The 16,064-nt window shown below is 40.2% G+C and overlaps 1 protein-coding gene across 3 annotated transcripts in view; it reads left to right on the top strand.

Moving 5' to 3' along the window:
• Positions 1–16,064, top strand: part of LOC119475050 (CAP-Gly domain-containing linker protein 4-like) — a 49,469-nt gene that overhangs the window by 6,347 nt on the left and 27,058 nt on the right. For all 3 annotated transcript variants that reach the window (XM_037747517.1, XM_037747516.1, XM_037747518.1), the window contains 5 exons: positions 1,472–1,611; positions 2,120–2,213; positions 3,442–3,603; positions 5,724–5,842; positions 13,582–13,830. In XM_037747517.1, the coding sequence (XP_037603445.1) occupies positions 1,472–1,611; positions 2,120–2,213; positions 3,442–3,603; positions 5,724–5,842; positions 13,582–13,830 (764 nt within the window). The remainder of the gene's footprint in view (positions 1–1,471; positions 1,612–2,119; positions 2,214–3,441; positions 3,604–5,723; positions 5,843–13,581; positions 13,831–16,064) is intronic.

Genomic DNA, 16,064 nt, shown 5'->3' with positions numbered 1-16,064 from the left:
GATGATGATGATTATCCTTCTGACAGGACAAGATATCAACGTCCTGAAAACGCACTGACCGATGATTCCAGTCTTAGGGTGGCAGATATCTATTTCTCGCTCATTGTTTATTATTGAAATATATAATGGCGTCGTTTTTAATGATGGTTGAAAACAATTTTTGGTTTGCTTAAATTAACACAAAGTGATGACTTATTTCTTACAGATTGATTTCAGAAATATCATATTTTTTATTTATTACCAGTAGATTCATTTGTTAGTTTGAGTTTTACTTTTAATAAATGATTGATCTTTTCCTAAACAGGTAAAAGGTATATCCGTTAAATTTGAAATGGAGTGGAGTGCTGACATACAATCAGTTTTTCATCCCAGAATATCATGGATGAAATCATTAGTCAGCATTAATGGCTTTTAAATTGACCTTCCTTATATATAAAACAGCCAGAAAACTTTACTGGTTGTTTTACATATAAGGGAGGTCAATTTATTTACTGAGTAAAGCAAATGCAGAAGGTTTGACGCTGGTTAAATTCTAAGCGTTGGTATTCACTGTGAAAGGCCTGTTTGTTTCAGCCTCCGAGCCCGAGCTCTCTAATGCTTCATTTGGTTCACAGCATGCCATCCGCTGTCACATCTGATTTCATTCGCCTCTGCAAGCACAGCAAGGGCATTTCCCAAGATTACTAATTTGATTGAATCGATTGAACAGTGTGTTGCGGAAAGTTAATGCACGTCTGTGCTGCAGAGTTTCACACATGCTCTCTTCACCTGCATAAACAGGTGAAACGGGAACATAAAGCTTTGGATTCACAGTTCCAAATAGGGCTGTGTATTGGCAAAAATCTGGTGATACGTATCACGATACAGGAGTTACGATTCAATATATTGCGATACTGTAAGCAAGACGATATATTGCGATTTCTTTCAAATCTAATTTTAGGAAAACATCATAGTATAAAAAACAAACCATATGTATAAAATCAGTACAAAAAAAAGTCACTATGGGGACTAATATTATAACACGTGAATACAATTGGGCTCATTGAATCCATAAGAGTCTCAGCTTTACAGTGATACCCAATTTATGTAATTCCAAAACTGTTTAGGGACCCCATTATGCAGAAATATTAAAGGTCAGAGGTCAAGGAAACCCTGTGAAAATGGCCATGCCATTTTTTTCCTCGCCAAAACTTTGTCCAAATTTGGAGCGTTTTTTTTAGCCTCCTTCGCAACATGCAAGTATGACATGGATGATACTGATGGATTCCTCCGGTTTTCTAGATTTATATGATGCCAGTATCTTCCCTCTACTTTTAAACTGAGCCTGCTACAACCTCCAAAAAATAGTAGCGGCCCGGTCCACCGGCGAGCCGTCAGATTTTTAAGAGGTTAATTAAAAATCGATACAGCATTTTGGAGAATCGATAAAGTATCGCAAAACATAATACACACACGTTTTTGTCATCTCCAGAGTTCTCCTTCTTTGACCCCAGTGAGCCGCAGTGCAAGGAGGTTCTTCTGGATCCCAGCACCACCATACCGGAGCTGTTCGCTGTCCTCAGGCAGTGGGTGCCCCAGGTCCAGAAGAACATCGACCTCATCGGCAATGAGGTGACGCCATCCAGCATTTTTCACTGTCTACATGCTTTGATAAAAACTCTTCTGTCTGTGAAGGTCACAATTCACCACTCTGCTCATTGAATTACTCACAAGTCAACACAAATAATGATAACTGAAAACATCAGAATACTTTAGAATAAAATAAACCTCCACTAACCCACCCCCAAACCACCTCAACGCGGAGCTACACAAAATAGCTGCAATGCAGTAAATTGTGCAGGGAAGCACTTGTCTCAAGGGTAAAAGCAGGAGATTATTTTCTCTCACTCTCTCACTTAATAACTGCTACCCTTGAGAAATAAATGCCTCGCTTCCATGACAGTTTGCCCAACAATTCTGGTCCAAATTTAAAGATGAGTAGAGTTATGAGAGGCCCAGCTTGCTTGTCATTCATCAGATCAGTGCCCCGGAGTATCACTTTATAGTCTATTATGTAATATTTCTGCTCAGTGACACTAGCAGTCCTTAGTGACACACCACACATTTTGTCTTTGCACAGATCCTAAAGAGAGGCTGCGGGGTGAATGATCGAGACGGTCTGACGGATATGAGCCTCCTGCACTACTGCTGCAAGGCCGGGGCCCCGGGCATCGGTAAGTATTGACAGGGGTGTTCAATAAACACTCTCAGCTGAACTGTAAACGTGTATACACATCTCCTCTGTCTTGTGTCTGTGTGTTAGTTTATCTTGCTACTCTGACCACTGAACATAAGCCTGTATGACTCAGTAAGCACTGCTATTCATTGGTACTTCTCCTTAAACACAGTGTCTAGAGCTGACATACTGTCTGTTACTACACCCCCCCCCTGCACACACATACTAAAGAACGTATATTGATAAGAAGTGAAAGCCAATTGTTCGTTTCATTCCAACGTCAGAGCTACGCTTCTGCCATTTTGGACTGAAAGTGTCTACCGGACGCCAGTAAAACATCTGACTACAAAGTGGTGTACAAAAGTTAAACAAAATTATTTCTATCCTATTGTCATATTTAATGTTTCTATCGAAATGTCCTGTGTTGAACAATAAAAATATTATAAATAGGCATACTATTCTAACTATTTACTTACTTACTTACTTATTTATTCATTAAACATTTTTGCCCGGCCGCTTCCCAGAGGAGCATGAAGTGAGCGATGGAGATAAATGGAAGTTAGAAAAATCCAGCTCACAGATTTTGAGAGCAATCTCAAACTTTTTCATGTCAAGGACCTCCAAAAAATCAATGTCCAATAGACCACAGACCATGGATGTATAAGAGATTGTGTCCTGTGTTTTTGCCCTGCGTGTTAGTAAATAGCCTACAACTCCATTAAACTCTGTTGATGTCATGCTACTAGCACTACTAGCTACTGGCTGATAGCCGGTTGTTTGGGAACAGAGATGTTAATACGTCCACCATGGTACAGACTTACAGCATACAGCCCATGGGCGTATTAGAAGATAATAAAAGTGATGAATTACAGCCAATATCTCCATTATTACAGCTAGCAGGAAGCCGGCAGAACTGGATATGTTATATAAACATGCAGGGCGGTGCAGTCCCGTGAGTCTGATGCACGTTTATTATGCCGAGGAAAATAACTCTGGATTCAGCTATTGGTGAATTTTACAACTTTTAGGACATAATGATTTAAATGAGGGCTATTTAAGTGTTTGTACTGGGAAGATGATTTACCTAAAAAAAAGGTCATGGCCACAGACTCGTTGGCGTTTTCAGTCCAACATGGAGGCGGTGCTGTTGTCAAAAAAGCACCAGAGTTTTGTCTCTTTGCTTCTTTACTCTTTGTTCACACCTGTATCCCTCCCGTGTTCCTCAGGTGATGCAGAAACATCTGCCGGCTTTGCCCGCCAGCTCCTCGCTCTGGGCGCTGATCCCAACCTCCGCTCACGCTGGACTAACATGAGGGCCCTGCACTACGCTGCCTACTTCGACGTGCCCCAGCTGATCCGGGTGGTGCTGCAGGCCTCCCAGCCTGGAGGTGAGAGTCAGAGCTGCAGCCAGAAGAGAGAGGAGGAAGGTCGCCCCCGAAGTCGGTACAGGGAAAACATTTCATAACCAACTGCAGTGGTGATTAAGGCCTCAGTACTTTATCTTTTTCCTGTGGTAAACATACTGAGTTGCCAGCTTATTAGGTGTACCCACTGTAGCTACATAAAATCCATACAACATCCTTCCAATGCATCCTAAATTTAAGAACCTTTTCGCATGTAGTTTTTGTTGTAGGTGTCAGTCAGAGAGGTGTGATTCTGTTCTATGGAGGCTGTACTGTAGTTTGTGTGCTGTTGCATTAGGTGGTCAGGTTTTTATAAATTTGATGATGCATTGTGGATAGGCTTGGACAGTGGCAGCAGGAATTTACTGCAGATTGACCACATTTTTTTTAATTAATCACTCATTTCACATGAGTGTGGACTAGTCCAATTTTATAAAAATCACTGATTATCAGATAAAGGCTTGTTGATGGTGCTGGAGATAAGCTGTAACAACGAATAATGGGGAAAGCATTGTGCACTGTATTGAAGAAGGTCCCTGACCCAAAGCTTTCCTCAGTAAATGAATATTGCACAGATAGGTGTGTGTGGATGCTTTTCCTGTCATTACACATAACGTTTTATAACGTATTCTTGATGAGATCTAATGATTCCCTTGTCTACTGGTTATATGCCAGTGGCTATGGATTATGGTTAGTGACCATGAAAAATTAAATCTTAAAGGGACAGTTTGGGTGTTTTGAAGTTGGGTTGTATGAGGTATTTATCCATATTCGGTGTATTACCTACAGTAGATGACGGTCAGCACGCCCCCAGTTTGGAGAAACAGACAGGAGTACCAGCACAGGAGCAAAGCAATGTACTGCTGTGGACGGGGACGGCAGCAAAACGTATTTAGCCACTTAAAAAAAATCAATACCAGTTTAAGTGTACGGTACCACCGCTTTATCTTGCCGACAGACGGCCCTTACCGACTGGGAACTGAACTGAAAGTATTTACGCTCTCTTCAAAGCCACCCGATTCTGTTGACAAAAACAGTATAGATAAGTTTCACTTTCAGTTCAGTTCCCCATCGGAAAATATTCTAACTTTAGCTTAAACTGATAATGATTTTTTGAATGAGGCTAAAATAGGTTTTGCTGCTGCCCCCGTCCACAGCAGTACATTGCTTTGCTCCTGTTCCTGTACTCCTGTCTGTTTCTCCAAACTGGGGGCATGCTGACCGTTATCTACTGTTGGTAATAAACTGACTATAGATAAGAACCTCATACAACCCCACTTCAAAACACCCAAACTATCCCTTTAAATGTACAGCTTTGAAAGCAGTAGTGCCAAGGTGCACTCTTTAGATGTTACTAGATCTGTATCATAACTATAGAAAATGAGTGTGTCTGCTTAACAACAGGAGCTGGTTGTTGTGAATGAGTATTATTGTAAACTATTGAGATAGGGCAGCACCACAGACCCTGAGTGGTCACAGCATGCATAAATAAATCCCCTGAGAGACCAGAGAAATGTAAGGTCCTGTTCACTGCAGTTATGGACCACCTTTGGCCCTGATAACAGCTGCCAGATGCTGTAGCTATGACTCACCAGTGGACCTGGGGTCTGTTCCCAGATGCAGCTATGCTGAGTTATCTGGATAACTGATGCCTTTTTTTCCCATCAGTCCATTTTGCAGCTTTTAGGGGGTTCTGGGTTTTACTCCGCAAATCTAAGATAACTCTGTAAACTCAGTAAATCTGATACATGGGCAAACGCTCTGTATCGTACCAAATTCTGTCCAGTTAATTTATACAACTTTGAGATTCCATGAGATACCCGTGGTCATGTCAAATCAACTCTGGCACATCTTGCTTTAAGTCTATTCTCAGCAAATCTGTTCGAACACAAAGTGTGATAGAGTTGATATTAATGTAGCAGAACAACCTCTACAGGGGCAGGATTTCTGGGGATGGGGTGTAAATTATTGTCAAAAATGGTTCATCTCAGTGTCTAAATTTGAGGTATCTCTGAGAAAATTATATAAAACAACATCATGAAGTGTAAAAAATGCACAATAATCCCATAGAAAAGTCCTCCTAATTGCCGCCTTCTTTTTCGTAGAGGTAGATGCCACCTGTAGTGACTTCGACTTTGGCACTGCCCTGCACATCGCTGCATCCAACCTGTGCATGTCAGCTGTCAAATGTCTCCTGGAGCTGGGAGCCAACCCTGCTTTCAGAGTAAGTTACATTGTTCTCTCACATACACTCACATGCACATTTGACTAATTGAATTCCTTCACCCAAACAAGTACTAAATTTAATCCTATACTCTTATTTAGTTAGACTGTTTTCTACAGTCAGGAAGTTCAATATGAGATACTAACAGGCCTAGATAATAATTTCAGTAAGAACTAGGGCTGTCAAAGTTAACGCAAATTAGTTTTAATGCTACTAATTTCTTTAACGCATTAACACAACTTGCGATTTTACGGGTGTAGTGGGCTCAGTTTTAATGCTAGAGTGATACTGGCATCATATGAAACTAAAGAAACCTAGGGAATCCATTGGTACCAACCATGTCATACTAGCTCGTCGAGAAGGAAGTTAAATAACGCTACAAACTTATGCAAAATTTTGGCGAGGAAAACTGTCATGGCTGTTTTCAAAGGGGTCCCTTGACCTCTGACCTCCAGATATGTGAATGAAAATGGGTTCTATGGGTACCCACGAGTCTCCCCTTTACAGACATGCCCACTTCATGATAATCACATGCAGTTTGGGGCAAGTCATAGTCAAGTCAGCACACTGACAGCTGTTGTTGCCTGTTCGGCTTGAGTTTGCCATGTTATGATTTGAGCATATTTTTAATGCTAAATGCAGTAGCTGTGAGGGTTTCTGGACAATATTTGTCGCTGTTTTGTGTTGTTAATTGATTTACAATAATAAATATATACAAACGTTTGCATTAAGCAGCATATTTGCCCACTCCCATGTTGATTACAGTATTAAATGTGTGCGATTAATTTGCGATTAATCACACTTAACTATGGACAGTCATGGGATTAATCGCGATTAAATATTTTAATCGATTGACAGCCCTAGTAAGTACTTAACCTTCTCAAGAGCGATGCGTTTCTCCTGACATCTCCTCACACTATGAGCCTGCAGTGCTGCTGCACTGAAAGATTCTGCTATCTACCACAGATGAACATGCTCGTAACTTAAAAAAGAATACGGTATAATAAAATTCAGAGAGAGATTATATGACTCACAATCACTCTTGAATTCTTAAAATCTTTCTCAAATATGAGCATAAAATACTTTTTTTTTCTTGAGCAGCACTATCAATGCATTTCACTTCAACAAAATGTATTCAGGTTGCTCTGGTTTATTATTTACAATGTTTATGAAGTTGTTCATATTTTTCTGTCCCCTACCGATATCTTTAAAGGGTAACAAAATAAAGTACTAATATCTTGGGCTGCTAATGATTATTTGTATTGTTGGTTATACTTTCAATCTTTTTTATTAAATTGGTTAATTGTTTAGTGAGAGTTTACTGTAAACTAAAGTTGACATCATTAAATTGCTGTTTTTGACCAGCTGTACGTTTACAACTGTGAAATGATCCGTACAGTATATAGGCACATCACACCTGCAAAATTAACATTCGCCTCCTGTTCACTTCTATTCTATGCGAGAGAAGGGGCGAAAAAAACATTCGCTTCCAGTTGTGAAGCAAATTCGCAGCTTCACATTCGCATGGAGTTCAACTTAGGTGAATTTTCAGGTGGTTATCGCCTCGGCAGGCGATGGTCACTTGCCTGCATTTATGCATGTGTGACCATACCTTAATGCAGTCCAATAACACACCCCCACTTACTGCAGTCCTAAAAATGAAAAACTGACATGTTATTGAACTTTTCTGACTGTCTCAACAAAAACGTAACATTATAAAGTTGTTTGTGTCACGGCTATTGTCTTGTGGGTGATCAAGATACTGCTTCCCTGTATTTGCTCACACAAGTCATCAATCAGGACTCTCGGAAATCGAAAATTCGGTCCCACAATTTTCCCTACATCAAATTTACAAACCCTTTCTTATGTGATAGAAAATCCTAGCTCCTTTACAGAATTACATCGATTTGATGGAGACCTTTGCAAAAGATGTCCTTATGCTCAGTTACAAAAATATAACAGATTGCAATATTATAGTTACTCTCTCAGGCCTCACATTTATCCCATTTCAGATAGTCAGTCTTTTTTTGCGCAGATCTCCTGTTTGGCATTTTCTGACTCAGCTGGCAGATAACACCCAAAAAGGCAATAGTTTGCAATTTCCCAGACGCGTTTGAAATAGATCTACCACTTGAGCATGTCTCGGTGCTCAATCTGTCTGCCTTGTGCCTCACAGTTGCAGTCATTTAAAGCCTCCGTTGAGGCTTGAATTGAAGGATGTGCAGTAGATTCTCAGTAGATGGTGATGTGGCATCAAGACTATATGGCCTGTCTTAGCCTATATACGTTCTGTTGAAAGTTTCTACCCATACTAGAAATGTCAATGTGCCATTATTATCCATTATATTAAGAAGAAAGGGTCTTTCAGATGCATTGAAGCTGAACAGAAATGGTGCCTGTTCTTTTTGTATGCACTAATTTTCCCACTGGAGGTCACCAAAGCACTATGCACCATAATCCAATAATTCCCATGCTCAAAGATGAGAGCAGAGGCTCTATATATTTTTTTTGAATGCCAAGCTTTGAGTGCACATAAACGCTGGTTGATATGAACCCGCTTGTGTTTTTTAACCCTTTATTTAGAGATTTTCTGGGTCAGAGAAGTGGATGTTTGTTTCTTATCTTGCTAAGCAAAAGTTTAAACTCCACTGAGGGGAGATTATTTTCTTTCCGCTTTATTATTTAAGGGTTATCAAGTCTTTGCTTTCAATTAGCCCTAGAGAAATGATGCTTCTGTTTATACAAGTTCTGATATTGCTATAGAGTGCTCCAGAGATGACGTATTTTTGTAGGCCAACCAGCAAGTTAGCATCGCTCTGGGTTCGACAAAAAACAATGGAATTTTTCCATTGGGTTATTGATTATTGCAGAAAATAAGCTCTGTGGCAAATACACATTTATGATACTTACATGTTTTGTTCAGCAAGATAATCTCCACAAATGAACACCACTTTTATGATTTTTGAAGTGTGACTGCAATCGCCAGAAGTAAAACGCTAACGAACTACACGCGGTCTCATGAACGCGAGTATACACAACAAGGCTGTAAAGGCGGACGAGTCGGCGTGATGACGTTTAGTAGTCTCATTTAGCCACTTGTTACCAACCACTTTTTTTTTAAGACACGTAAAAGCTTCCAAAATTCACGATATTTACTGAAATCTCTTCAGCTTGTGTTAACCACAGACCTTATTTCAGGCATCTAATAAAAAACCCATTCAAAAAACCCATTGACTTCCATACAAGAGAACCAGAAGGGCTAAGATGCTAACTCATTTCCGGGTTTTAGGACTCATTCCTGTAGCACTCTATTCCTTCCCCCCCTAGTAATACTCTTCATAGCTTGAAAGGACCAATATGTTTACTGTGACGCAACCCACTTAAGTTGAAGGTATAGGCCACTCAAAGTCGTAAAATTGAGTATACTAATTAGATTATTACCCAAGAGAGTACACTGCAAAATGCACGCCACTTTCACTGTATGTTGCCTGGAACATGTAAAACCTTTCTGAAGTTCAGTAGAAAATGTAGTTTAGTGAAAAAAGATAAGTGCTCATTGATTTGTGATGTAGCTGAATGCTCTACCTACCAAATTGCGTCACTTGGTGTTTGAAAAATATCGGTGGTGGCTGACATTGGAGGCATGATGAGGCATGATACCAGAGCCCAGAAATTCAGTTAAAAATCTCTTTTCCTTTTGTGAAAAGGTCAGACTCGGAAGTGGTTTTATTTGCTATTTTCCCTTCTCTGACTCAGCAGACATTCGTCACAACAAACCTTGGATTTGAGCGCCGGATAGTTTATAAGGATGGAAAAATAAAAGATGTTGTTGGCCTTTCATGCTTCCCTTACCACACGTCTTATGGCTCTTGAAGTTAATAGCTATTGCAACTCATCGTACTTTCATTTAGTAGCAAGTTGTTGTAGTGAATTGACTACTTGTTTGTTCCAGTTTCAGATTTGAAATGAGCCGCAGTCACGTCTGTTTGGTATGTGCGGGATTTTTGCTGGGTAGAGTGAAGTCATCCCCATCATGTTTTGCTAGCGGGTAAAGCTTCCATGATTATTAGCAGATCTGGAATATAATATTTATAACTGTTTTTTATTAGTGTCTAATCACCTGAAACTAAGAATTGTTGTGTTTTCGTTAGCTTAGAATGAGCCCTTCATATCTACTGTATATAGGGATTGGGTCCTCTTCATGGAGTCCGCCGCCATGTTGCATCGCTATGTTTCTACAGTAGCCAAGAACAGACAAACCAGACACTGACTCTAGAGAGAGCCTTTCACATTTTCACGTTACCTGAAGGCCACCGTAGTTTTCCGATACGCTTGTGAAACTGCGGTAATGTGAGCTGCAGAGTGAAGACTGTGGTACTGCTAGCCGCCGTCTGACTTCTGTTGCACCTAAAGTAGTGTTATTATGGTAAAGATGGTCACTCATGTTACTGCAGTCTTGGAAAGGAAGGAGTGAGCGGAGGGGTACAATGAAGCAACCACACCACTATATGCCGCCAAATCCTACACACTGTCCCTTTAACTTTGTAAGTGTAATCGATAAATAATTCAAAGTTGAGTCCTCTCATCCTGGCATTTTTGGAAGAAATCCCCTATTACTTAAAGTAGCTGCTTCTTGATTCCAACGCTGTTCTTGAATTGAACTAAGGTGGGTTAAAGTCACAATTAGTAGGATTTGTCAGTTGCGGTTTGTATACACAACATTTAAAGTTGGCTTCTCCTCTCCGGCTTAACAAGGGTTAGGGTGCTCACCGGTGGATGAAAGCCAACCCCAGATTCTTGTTTTGGAACGAGCTTCGTGCGCTTGGCATTTTGCCTCGCTTTATTGGCCTTTTTTTCGGCGCTGTGTGCCATTTTTGTAGCTTTCTCTTGGATGCGTGCTTACGATCTGGAAACTGGTTGCTACGTTTTTATAGAGGTTGACGCCTAGAAATGTTACCGAACACAGCAAAATGAAAAGAAAAGAGACAATACAGGCAGAGGTCTCTGCAGATACAGACACCGCCACACACTTCTAGTGGATCTTAAGTGATGGTTGAGACGGATTATTTTTGTATCAGTCAATACTTTGCTTTATAGGAAAATCCTACTCATTGTGCCTTTTTAAGATCACTGCTTGGTTTACATCATACATCACATGGAGGAAAAAAATGCGGTTTCAGTTTGAATGTCTGGATAAGAAATTGAAAAATTCCCCAACTGCCACATCACTTACATGATTGGGTTCAGAATACACCAGTTTATTACTGTACTCCGTCCGGTAACTGGTGTTTGTTTTGGATTGCACTATATTAAGAGATTTAGAATATTCTGTCCTCTTCCTACGTACGTACGTAATTGATAGTGGACAAAACACTAGCAGTGCAGTACAGTACAGTACAGCCTGAAAGTAGACCTCAGAGTTTAATTGACACCCCTTTGGCGCAGTGTTGACAAAAATCGAACATTATAACTTCCAAAAAGATAGGATTCATTGCAGGGCTGCTGTATTACATAATTTTAATTGTCCAGCTGTTCCTGTAAACTCATAACTTGATGAAAATATACAGTACATCTTCAAATTGATCTTAATACAATACTCACATGCCATGCAGTATGTACGAGAGTAAAAGGCAAATGACAAATGAGTATTTTATTAGGATATATTTTGGCATCATTGGGCACAAATTCCATAATAACCTTTCAGCATATTGTAATTCAAGTGTTCTGAGAGATAACTAGACTTCTGCACCTCCTCATGGCTCTGTTTTCAGGCTTTAAACAATCTAGCCTGTGACGGTAGACTACGACCAATCACAAGTCATTTCAGAGAGAGAGCGTTCCTATTGACTGTTCATTCAACAGAGGCAGCTGTCAATCATTCGCGAACTCCGATCAGCGCTGATCAGCGCTGCCTAGATTGAACGTTTGATCGAAGTTCGCGAGGGATTGACAGCTGCTCAGAGACGGCAGGCTCCAGCTCAGCTCTGATTGGTTGTTTTCCTCCGGTCTGTGAAATCTTGCAGATGCCATTAGGAGCACCGGAGGACACAGAGGCACATGATTTTTTTCAGATTACCTGTCTCATGTGTGACCGTTTTATAAAAAATAACTTTTTTTAATCATATTTGCTCCAATTCTACCCACTGCTGCTTTAACTATTGTTGTAGTCACAGTGTGTGGCTGCTAAGTAGCCATTTGTCGCATGTCTGCAAGTCTGATGAGTAGGTTGAATATTGTAAAAAATAATTATAATAATTATATATATATATATATATATATATATATATATATATATATATATATATATATATATATATATATATAAAAAAAAAAAAAAAAAAACAGTGATATAGTAGGTTGGATGTATACTCCTATGTGAAATGTATTTGTACATATTTGCTGACATTTTGTAATGTAAAGAGCCAATATGAACTTGTTAAAGAAAAAAAAATGCAGCGGAATTTCAATAGATAAAAAATAAAGAGTCAACATTGAACAGAACATTTCTTTCCTTGAACCAGTCCTGTGAAATAGTGTCTAAAAGGCTGCACACAAAGCAGCACAAACACATTCATTCATTCAAGCAACTGTGGCAGATTAAGCTGTGTGTACATTGGCTCTGTGTTTTAACATGAGAACAGACCTTGGCATTGAAAGTCAAGCTCTTTTTTGATGTTTATCAAAGACCACTCGTATTGTTGCCGGAGGGGAATTGGCGAACTTGAGTGCGCCCCAGCTACTCCAGCGCAGTAGTGCCGAAAGAGGTCCCCTCGTCTGTCACGCCTCCACAGCCGTCTTCTTCTACCTTCACTTACACTTGGGCCTGCTGACTATGTCTCAACTCTCACTGATTCTAGTCTCTTTGAGCCGTTTGACTAAACCTCCATGTTGTGTGCCACTGTGCCTGCTGATCAGCTGCAGTGAAACACAGAGGAGGGGAGGGGGAAGGGAGGGGGGATGTTGTTCTGGGAGCAGAGATAAGATTAAAGATTCTGTTAAGCCCAGCGTCCTCGTTACAGTATTGATAACTGAACTTTTGGATAATGGAAGCAAACATTAAAGTTTTACTTTTACTAACGTTAACGGAGCTGCCATTGAGTTACATTATGAGGTGTTCAAGTTCTGCTCAATCTTCAAATTTTAATCCCATAAAATTGAGTTTTTGGCGAGAAACTTGAATAAATCCAGCTGTTTGAAGGAGATGTTTTCAGAGCAATATAAAATAGATATTGTAGAGAGAATTATGACCTGTTTAACTTCCTAACACTAGCTCTAAGCATAATACATCATTAAAACTACTAATGCCAAGATATTTATTAAATTGCACATTTTTAAATAAAAATACCATCATTTATTTCCTAATCATTTGAATTGTGTTTTTATGCAAGTAACCACTTTAGATGACAATAACACAATACAATACAGTACTGTGTACAGTCTATCCCCGAAACATAGGGCTCCCCTGGAAGCTACGATGTAATTCGAACACTGTAATTTACCATGTACTATATAATGTTTTTTGTAAAATAATTTATATAGAACAGAGAATGACATCAGATCTAAAATGTTTTTTCTTCATTAGCGCATAGATTTCAAAAGTGGCAGTTAAAAAAAAAAATACCTGCCTGCCACAGTGGCAGGCAGTAAAAAAAAGTCCATTTTAGACCCCGGTCAGGATGAAATTCACTTCACTATATTATCTGATCTTCTCTGCTCTTTCCTGTGCTGTTCTCTTACAGAATGAAAAAGGGCAGTGCCCCGCAGACGTGGTGCCTGACCCCCTCGACATGCCCTTGGAGATGGCAGATGCGGCCGTCGTGGCCCAAGAGCTCCGGACTTTGCTGAGACAGGCTTTACCCAGACCCAGCTCCCCTCTGAACCTCCCACTGCAAGCCCAGACCCTTCCCGTTCTCTCCGATAAGGCCCGGATACAGCTCGCCGCCATGGGAATCCGACTAGGCGACCGCGTGGTGATAGCTGGACAGAAGGTGTGTGGTAGGTCGCTATCAAAAGGCAAGGACAATTTGAAATATCTTCACTAATCCTTTGATTGCGGCATTTTCAGTCTTACCTAAAGCTGTGCCAAGGATTTTTTTTTAAGTATCCACCTTTTTAATTTTTCATATTTCAAAGCGGTGCAATGGAGGAAAGCTTTCCCCAACCTGATGATTAGCTGAATTCAAATGAGTGTACACTTCTCCAGTTACTGGGAGAACCTCTGTGAAATAGTCTGACTCCTAGCAACAGTGAGTGAGTGCTGCAATTATTCCATTCAGTGAAAACAGTGAAACAGTAGAGCTCATATTAAAGGACCTGTGTGTAATATTTCAGGGATCTATCAGCAGGAAATGGAATATGATATTCAAACTAAGTTTTCATTAGTGTATAATAGGGGTGTCACGATTCTCCAGGTCCATGATTCGATTTGACTTTAAAATTTAAGTTTTCGATTTGATTTTTGATTTAAACATGCCATTGTTAGACTATGGAGTCTTGATTTGTAAAGATCAACAGATCATTGGTTTTATGCCCTGACAACTCTCATTTACACTTTTAAATTCTTCTTTAAAAAGAGAACTCAACTCCCTTTTTATTTAGAAAGTGTTTTAGACTACAACAGTCTACAATATAAAAAAGCTGCATCTTTTCAACTCCAGTATCTGTGTGACCCACCTCAGTACATAATCATTACAAAAACACGTCATAAATCCTGATTTTTGTGCTGTTTATAGTTTTAACTTGGCTGTTAAATTATTTGAGTCGAGCTGTATTTTTCTTCGGACGCACGCAATTTGATTTCGATGATTGAGATCGGAAGTTAATTTTGATCGATTTCCGATTTAGAATCGAAATCGTGACACCGCTAGTGTATAATCACCTGAAAATATGAAGAGTTGTTTAGCTTAGAATGAGCCCTTCTTGGCGTCTGCCATGTTGCTCCGCCATGTTTCTACAGTAGCCCAGAACAAACCAAACACTGGCTCTAGAGAGAGCAGGATCTTTCACGTTTTTGCACTACCCGAAGGCCACCGTAGTTCTCCGACACGCTTGTGAAACTATGGTAACGTGAGCCGTGGTGTGCAAAACCGTGATACCACCAGCCGCCGTCTGACTTCCGTTGCTCTTAAAGTAGTGTTATTATGGTAAGGATGGAGTTTGAGCGAGGTGAACGGCGTTCCCACGTTTTTTGCGGTGTTGGCGGCTCACGGTACTGCAGTCATGGAAAGGGAGGATTGAGCACTCAGTTGGTTACAATCTGCAACCACACCGCTAGATGCCACCAAATCCTACACACTGTCCCTTTAACAGAGCACCACACCAACCTTGTACATTTGTAGCATTTTTCGCCAGGAGGGCTTAAGTGTGGGGAGATTCATAGTATTCCAGTCCACCCCCCCTTTTGTACAGGAGCCAGACTTTGTCAGTAGTGCAGTGACAAGAACATGATCCCTCACCAGCTTCCCATTCTACAAATGGGATGGAACCCAAGTCCCTGCAGTTATCCAAATGTTCACATTAACAATGTTTTTCTGTGTGTCACTACAGAGACATTACAGGACGGGGAGCAGACTCTCTAATGCGCACACACAGCACAAATACAGTTACTCACAGTGGCACTAAGCAGATTTTTATTTGCTTATGTGCATAAACTGGTCGGAGTTGAATTCCTGCCACGTCCTTTTTCAGAACTGGAAGAGAATGCAGTGATCTTTTGTTCCATGGGATTATCGATTGAATTGATATATCTTACAAACATCTACTGTACTAACAGCGCCACACAAAATGAGAGTTCACAGCATAAATGGCCAGTAAAGCGATACAGTAACATATAAAATGGACTGATACAGCCTTGCGCCTGTAGCCTCATCAGTGCCGTGCAGCTGTGCTGTGGTTCATCATCAACAAACACAGAAGCTTTGGTTAATTTTCCTACAATTATTTCAGCCATCAACCAAGTAAAAAATAGTTTCCAGTTGCTAAGCAACACCCTTTTGGCATCCTTCCAGCAGTCACGGTTGTGTTTGACAGTTCATTCTGGCATATCATCACATTTATCTGAGCATGTTGAAGTTCATTCAACTCCAATTATGATTCTGTTAATTGCCAGGTAACAGTGTTATGGACATTTAATTGATTAAAATATTGACAAAGTTTAAACAAAGGGATACACTGAAGTAGTGACATACCAGCATTGCATTATAAGCATTTATGTAAGTCTCTT

Source organism: Sebastes umbrosus, chromosome 16 (genome assembly GCF_015220745.1).
Source record: "Sebastes umbrosus isolate fSebUmb1 chromosome 16, fSebUmb1.pri, whole genome shotgun sequence".
Classification (NCBI taxonomy): Eukaryota; Metazoa; Chordata; class Actinopteri; order Perciformes; family Sebastidae; genus Sebastes; species Sebastes umbrosus.
This window is presented reverse-complemented; position numbering and strand designations above follow the sequence as displayed.